Source organism: Oncorhynchus keta, chromosome 15 (assembly GCF_023373465.1).
Source record: "Oncorhynchus keta strain PuntledgeMale-10-30-2019 chromosome 15, Oket_V2, whole genome shotgun sequence".
NCBI classification, from domain to species: Eukaryota; Metazoa; Chordata; class Actinopteri; order Salmoniformes; family Salmonidae; genus Oncorhynchus; species Oncorhynchus keta.
In genome coordinates, this window is record NC_068435.1 from 27,205,314 (window position 1) to 27,213,572 (window position 8,259).

At 40.0% G+C, this 8,259-nt stretch overlaps 1 protein-coding gene across 3 annotated transcripts; it reads left to right on the top strand.

Moving 5' to 3' along the window:
* The first annotated feature begins 2,133 nt into the window (after positions 1 to 2,133).
* LOC118394697 (suppressor of cytokine signaling 6-like) lies at positions 2,134 to 5,927 on the top strand. 3 transcript variants are annotated; one of them, XM_035788158.2, is made up of 2 exons: positions 2,134 to 3,133; positions 3,445 to 5,927. In XM_035788158.2, the coding sequence occupies exon 2, from the start codon at positions 3,523 to 3,525 to the stop codon at positions 5,068 to 5,070; it is 1,548 nt and encodes a 515-aa protein (XP_035644051.1). In that variant the 5' UTR covers positions 2,134 to 3,133; positions 3,445 to 3,522; the 3' UTR covers positions 5,071 to 5,927. The 3 variants fall into 3 exon arrangements, with proteins under 3 accessions (XP_035644051.1, XP_052319754.1, XP_035644050.1); XM_052463794.1 differs by having other exon boundaries at positions 2,134 to 2,826; XM_035788157.2 differs by having other exon boundaries at positions 2,135 to 3,315.
* Positions 5,928 to 8,259: the final 2,332 nt, after the last annotated feature.

Sequence of the window (8,259 nt, forward strand, 5' to 3'; positions counted from 1 at the left end):
CAAATTGATGTGTGACATATTAAAGCCAAAATAACATGCAAAACTGGCAAAAAAACAAATATTACATGTTTTGCTTAACTGACTTGCCTAGTTAAATAAATAAAAAATGCAGGTGTTTCAGCCTAGCTCAGTGCTTTCTGTAGGGGTTGGTAATGTTCTCTAGTTGCGCTGTGATTGGCTCAGTGTTCTGTCACTCATGGGGACACTATGTCACCGCAAAATCTACAGGTAGAGCTCGTTCCATAGACTTACATTAGAGGTGCCCATCCAAGAAGGCTCAAGGCCATTGTCCAAAGATAAAATGACTTCAAATCACGTTACATCTACCGTAGCTTTGATTGGACTGATCATGTCAACATAATACTTTCTAAATCCTAGCTAGCAAGCTAGACAAGGCATCATCATCATGCAATCTACTGGCAAATCCTTTTCAATCCTTGTCATATGAAGAGAAATTATAGATAAAACGTAACAGTGGTCATCGGCCATTGGACATAAACAATACTCAAGTTGGAAATTGAAAATTCAACAGTGACCACTGCAGCCCCGGGTTCGATCCCAGGCTGTGTCACCGCCGGCTGTGACCAGAAGACACAAGAGACGGCGCACAATTGGCCCAATCGTCCGGGTTAGGGGAGGGTTTGGCCGGCCAGGATGTCCTTGTCTCATCGTGCTCTAGTGACTCCTTGTGGCGGGCAGGGCAACTGCAAGCTGACCTCGGCCGACAGTGTTTCCTCCGACACATTGGTGCAGCTGGCTTCAAATCAAATTGTATTTGTCACATGCACTGAATACAAACAGGTAGACCTTACTGTGAAAGGCTTAACCAACAATTCAGTTCAAGAAATAGAGTTAATATAACACACATACATTAATTATTCATTTTGGTTGCCTATCCTGATGTGAAGATTGTTCTATAGAAAGTATTTGACTCTGTGTGCCACAGAAAGTATTTGACTCTAGGGGGATGAGGATTTTGGCAAGGCCTCCGAAATCCTCCCCGGCACACTTCAGAATCATTTTGGTAGCTCATGTTGACCAGTAGTGTGTGCCAAAACAAGCAAAATTAGAGTATAAAGAAACATTTATTTTAGAAACATTTTGAGAGTATGTTTTCAGTAGGTTAATTGTATATTACTTATACGCTCATACTTACTATCAAGGCAAAGACCCCACAAGAAGTAACATCTTGTTGGCATGGGTGAGGAAGGGTACCACACACTCATCTGGAGATATTACACCTTGTCTCTCTCAGGAATGATCTGAACATATATGTTAATAAAGGTACAGCATTTTGAAACACCTTATTGATTACAATATAGGGATTAATAACAGAGGTTAATATGAGAATGCAGGGATTCCAGCAGAGTGTGAGTTGAAGTAGTCAAATCTGGAGCTGACAAGGGCTGGAATGTAAATGACATGTGATCATCTCGGATTATCTGACATCTGAGAATGGGCAGGTATTCCCTCAAATGAAGAGCATCTCCGTCTTGCTGATTATGTGCTGACATCCAGGTGGAAATGTCACCTGCATATCTGATGTAGGAAAAGAGATAAGAGATAAGTTGAGAGTCCTGTGAATATGTATATGTACGTGTATGTGTATATATAGATTATATTTTAATTTCTATTATTATCATTATTGTGTTTTGTGGTGGCGGGGTGGGGGGAGGGGGAGGTTGATGGGGATGGTGAAGGTGCTTGGGGTGTCCTATTGAGGGCGAAGGGACCTATTGGGGAAGGGATTCTTCATGGAGGCACATTCAGTCATAGTTTTGTTTATTATATTATTATACATTTATTTTTATTTTTATCTTTTTAATGTATATTATTATAACAGTTTACTGTGATTATGGCTATTTTTTAATGTATCATTATTATTTTATTATTACTACTGTACCTACATTCTTAAAAACTAAAACAGAAAAAGTTTATTTTTTATTTTTAGGAAAAGCCATAAGAGGGAAAAGCAAGATGGGATGGGGGATTGAGGGATGGGTAGAGAGAACAGTAGAGGGCTCTGAAATGTATTAATGCTGAAATAACCACTTCCTTTTGTGACTAGAGTCTAATACTTCCTGTGGCACTCATCAGAGGGCATGATAGGCAGGCAGGCAAGAAAACGGTTAATATTGGCATAGATTTAGTTATAGCACCTGAAACAAATAGCCAAACAGAAAAGAGATATTACCAGTGCCTCCCCCGCGATCAAACCGACATAATAATAAAATGAAACGCAGCCTAACGTGATAAGAAATCCCAACTAGCATGCAAGTCGCAGCAATGAAGAATTGAGTGCGTGCGCGTTCACGCGAAGGGGGTTCTGGCAGGGGGAGCATTTAGGCACAACATTGGCAGTGGGAGAAGATGAACAATTTGGATCATTAATGACAAAATTGATCTCAATACAATTTCCTGTTCCCAAAACTACAATCTGTTTCGAATAGAGTGGACACAGTTTTGTAGACTTTACCCTTTGTCGCATAGGCGAATTGAGAAATATGCATATATTTTCTCGAACGCGCCAATAGGATCTCGCGAGCTTGTATTGGGCTCTGCACACCTCTTTGCTTGTTCTGCCCACTATGACTCATTTGATCCCATTGGAAAGGACAGACAGGCTGTGGTTTATTTTAGTTATACAATTATTTTCCTCAATCCCCGGACTGGTCTGCTTCGCAAGCGTTCCCGGTAGTCTCGCGATGTTGCATCTCCGGGTTTAGAAACTCTGACCCCATCGAAGAAGTATCTATTTTCCCACAATGCAAGCGTCATGTAAACAAAGGACAACGACAGGAAAGGGAGACTGAAAAGTTCTAGCTAGTTGAGTACCTAGTTACAAATGTGCAACTTGCTACAGCATTTCTGCAATGCATATACCAACAATATAAATATATTGAAATAGATAACTAACCATTTTGACATAGTTTGTATTGTTTTTCGGTTGTCTCGTGTGGGGTCTCTACTTCCAGTTAGCTTGCTACGGTAACGTTAGTTAACTTGCGTGCCTAGCAGCTAACAGTAGCTATAGTACTTTGTCTCAAAATGCATCGGTCTTGACAGTTTCATATGGAAACAGTTTTTAAAAGAGGGTGACGGGTAATATCAAAAGTGAATCGAAGTAAAGAAGGTAACTAGCTAACTTAGTTTCTTGGGTGGACCACCAGCTGGCTAACAAGCTACCGTTAGCCTCAAATGACTTTTACCACAGATGAAAGGGGAAGTTATCGGTGTCTGCTTTTACTAGCAGCAGGCTGTATCTATCAGGCTTCTTCGCCAATCAACAGCAGTTGAAAAACATACTGTAGAAAGGTAGTCATGATTGATAAAACTGCAGTATTCAATTCGACGTTATTGCAAATTCTGCAAGGCTATGTTGTAGTCTTTGTATTTCCTCGATGTGGAATAAATGAATGGAAAAATATGTTTGATCTTTTTCAGGGATGACAGCTTTTGGAGGACAACCTTTGTGGCCATCCATACATCCATGAGCCTCCCCACGTCTGAGGGACTTCCACAATGAAGAAAATCTGTCTGAAAACGATACGAAAGTCATTCAACCTAAAAAGCAGAGAGGAGGGAAAGGATATTGTACCACAGTCAAATTCAGCTACCGACATCTCAACAGATTCAGTGTTTGGAAAATGTTACAGCAAAGAACTTGTTCGTAATGACTTCAATCATGAGGAGGAGAAAGGCCCTAAGAACCGCTCCAAGGGAGAGAGTCTTATGGGATCACTGAAAAGAAGGCTTTCGGCAAAGCAGAAAAATAAAATAAAGGAAAGTTCCACATCGGTGACCAGTGAAGATGACACATTCTTGTGCTCCTCAGCACCCATATTCTTTAATGATATCAAATCACAACACCATCTAAGATCTAATAGTCACCATTATAGCCCCACGCCATGGGCCCTCAGGGCAGCAAATTCTGAGGAAACATGCATGAGGATGGATGGGAAAGTGAAAGCTATGATACACTCATCAGACCCAAGCCCATCTCTGAATGGCATTCTGAAAGAATTTCCAGACCCCCAGAGGGATAGGCCTTTTCAGGATTCAACTGAGAACACTGAGCCTCAGAATGGTGATTTGCATCTAGGTATTGACCATGAAAATGTACCTGCCATCATTGGACTTTCATCTCAGGACTTTATTCACTATGCAATGCCTTTAGATGATGAACTTGACCCTGCAGAAGGTTTGGATAGTTCCTCTCCAATGCACGAGGTGCCTCAGCCTGAGCGATTCCCCCCTTTTGCAAATGAAGAGCCCGTTGACCAGGAGAAGCTGATGTCACCAGATATATTCATGGACCCATCGGTGAATCGACTGCTCTCTGATGCTGAATGTGCCTTGATTCAGGACTCTAGAATAGAGCCTCCTCTCTCCCCCTTGCTCTCTCTGCCACCTGGTAGTCACATCCGAAGGAGTTTCCTAGTATATGGTGGTTCTTCTCACTCACATGGTGCAGAGAGAGTTTTGCATCATCTCAACTTTGACCCCAATTCAGCCCCTGGCGTTGGCAGGGTTTATGATGCTGTTCAGCACAGTGGGCCCATGATTGTAACCAGCCTTACAGTAGAGCTAAAGAAACTGGCCAAGCAGGGTTGGTACTGGGGTCCTATAACGCGTTGGGAAGCTGAGGAAAAACTTGCCAGCCTGCCAGATGGGTCATTCTTGGTGCGAGACAGCTCAGACGATCGTTATCTTTTGAGCTTGAGCTTTCGTTCACAGGGTAAGACCCTCCACACCAGGATTGAACACTCCAATGGTAGTTTCAGTTTCTACGAACAGCCAGATGTGGAGGGTCACATATCAATAGTGGAACTCATAGAATGTTCAATCATAGATTCTGAGAGTGGAGCCTTCTGCTATTCACGATCTCGCACACCAGGGACTGCAATGTATCCTGTCAGACTTACAAACCCTATCTCAAGGTTTATGCAGGTGCGCTCCATGCAGTACCTCTGTCGGTTTGTCATCCGTCAGTACACACGGATCGACCTTATCCAGAAGTTGCCTTTGCCAAACAAGATGAAAGATTACTTGCAGGAAAAGCACTACTGAAGGGCTTAATTAAACTCAGTTGGACTTTCTTGCACATTTTTGATCAGTGATATATTGACTTTGTCCTCATTTTTACATTTTCTTTTACCCTTTTTCTTGGCTGTTACAAATACTTTTTGTGAATTTGATTTCAATACATGTAACACAGTACAATGTCTCCCTATCTAGTGGTCTGTTCAACAGCCAATGCCAGCAACTGATATATAGAGAGCATACAGTTATACTCCCAACTTCAAAGCAAAGGATTGAAATTGAACCGTAATCAAATCTACATAAAATAAATAATCCAATGCTATTTTTTTTTAATTGTGTTTTGATGGACCAAGTGTTTTGTTATATAAAGCACAAATGGTTCTAATCGTTACTACACTCCACATTTCTGCATTGTCCTATGTGGTTTGTTGTCTTACATTAAACCAGTTTGTTAGTACTGTAGCTACTAGCTAGTATGAGTTTGATACCTGAAAGTTCTCTGCTCAGTCTTTAGTAAAGTTGTTTATCTTTTGCTTCAGTGATGGTTTCTCATTGCATGTTAATTATATTGACTATATGGAGAAAGAAAATTTAAGTACAACACATCTGATGCTGTAATTTGGGAGAACGAATCGTCATCGACTGTATAGGCATAAATCGAGATAATGGCTTGTTTGTGCAGCCTAAACTTGACTGTTTTTGCCTGTCACTGTAAGGATAAATAGCCTCACCCTGTTACTTTTCAGGTCATGAAATGCTACCTACTTGTTTTGGTATGTCTCACCCCCCCTCCCTCTTGAAAGGATGTACTTCAATTTATTGCACATCTTCAATGCAGTTAAAGGAGGGGTGTTTATGATTGTTAATAAACTGCATTCACAGAATTTTTACCTTTATTTAACTAGGCAAGTCAGTTAAGAATAAATCCTTATTTTTAATGACAGCCTAGGAACAGTGGGTTAACTGCCTGTTCAGGGGCAGAATGACAGATTTGTACCTTGACAGCTCGGGGATTTGAACTTGTAACCTTTTAGTTATTAGTCCAACGCTCTAACCACTGGGCTACCGCCACCCCATAACATAGTCTGTCTGTTCTTAATCATCATTATACAGAATATTTTCATCTGGAAATGTTACTCTATGAACTTAATATTATGCAGTAGATATTTAAAATGGTACAAATCCAGTCTCTCTGTACTTCTCAGTCTTCAGAGATCAGGGGCATATTCATTAGGCCGATTCTGTTGCAATAGGTTTCTTAAACAGAAACAAACGGAACGAAAAGGGAGGGACCTACCTGAATTTGTCCAATAGAAACAAATGTTCTGTTTGCAACTGTTTGGACTAATTATTACACCCCAGGAACTGTCCTCCAGTTAAAGTGGTGTTGAAACCTAATCCCACACCTTCTTTGCCAGCTGCTCCCCCCTCTTCTCAACATGTGTCTCTGGATCCTGTATCTCTCAGGCGACTGCAAAGTAACCTCTGCCCTGCCAGCTGCCCCAACCATCAGACCAGAGTGGCCTGCTTTCTTAATGCGCTATTACTGGTAACTTTATATGTTTACCAGTAAACAACCAGAATTTTGTCAACTTTAAAGGATTTTATGGAATTTTCTTAAAGTAAAATATATAAAATAAGATGATTTTATAATTTAAAAAATGAAATGACAAATCTAAATGTAATAAAATAGCATATTTTATGTTTTCATATTTATTTTTATAGTAGAGGTATCATTGTATGTTTTATTTGCCATCAGTCCACCCATAGGATGCACAGTCACACTGTAATCACAGTACTTGCAGTGGGTTCTTGGCCCTGCAGAATAATTGCACATTGATACTTTATTCTGAATGCCATCTGCCATCACTAAGCTCAGAAGGCTTCTCATCCAGTGCAGCATGTATCTTTGTCACATTAGAGGGGTTCTTATGCAGCACAGTTTCAGATAATACAGTGGAACGCCATGCATGCTCAGCCATTGACAGCTTCACTGAAGTATGAGATTACTTTGAGCTGGATGCCTACACATGCAGATGTAGCCAGATATCTTGTTTGACAATCAGGATGAAGATTGAATCTGTCCTTAGTGGGTAAATATGGAAATTATTTTGCGCATTCTACCTTAATGTCAAGGTTGCCATGGGAAAATGGGCTTGGGATTCATTCAATAAGATCTAATGAAGAATATGAATATCATAATGGCAAAGAAATTGACATTTTACCACCCCAAAAGGAGGAGTGCAATAGATCATTCTAAAATACCACTTTTATTAAGAATTCAGACAACCTTTGCCAAAGACTACTCTTGACAAACAACAATGTGAAGAGCTCGTGCCTGCCTATTGAGTTAATCAGGATGAGGATAAGATTAAATAACAGCTTTGAACAGATGCCCTTATTCGTTATTTACACACTGCCTCTGTGAACCAATAGAGGGATATTTTCCTAACTGTCAGCAGGAAGTTAACTGAGCACAACAATAAAACTAACACACTCACAATGAAAAAAAACACCATCCCTCTATCATAGACCTATCCACACATAGGCAACTGAATAATGAATGAAGACTGTCTCCCAATAATAATGCTAATTGTCAATGTAGATGTTCATTTTGTTTCATGTATGTGCATGGTTGGGGAGTAACGGATTACATGTAAGGCATAACAAAAAAAACGGTAACTGTAATCCATTATGTTACCAGCTAAAATATTGTAATCTGATTACAGATACTTTTGAAAAACTAGATGATTACTTTGGGGATTACTTTTAAATTCAGAAAGGATAATGGACACATGCTCAAATTCAAACACTTTTGATAGACTTAAAGGGGCAATCTGTAGTTGCTACATCCATTTTTGGACTTGTAAATTATATATCTTATTATATATCACATCTCCCAAGATGGCATAGCAGTCAGACGTCCTTTGTCCTCGTCTTGTCGTGTCCCATGCGTATATATATATTTACATTTCTTTGCATATCTTTTTTAAAATATATTTTATTTTCTAAACTCAACTTCAAAACACTCTCCTGCAACCCGCCTCACCAATAAAAAATAAAAAAGAAGTATTATCTGAAATCCACAATAGAAGCTAGCCAGTTTACTGGCCAACGTTAGTATTCAGCTAACCATGGTTGGTGGTCATCAGCTATCTTTTAGCTCGAAAAGCTATCGCCAGTTTTGTACAACGCGACTCAGACCAGAACATACCG

Bases quoted from the DNA above. Each gene is read 5' to 3' on its own strand.
- LOC118394697 (XM_035788158.2), top strand. From the start codon at position 3,523: ATGAAGAAAATCTGTCTGAAAACGATACGAAAGTCATTCAACCTAAAA.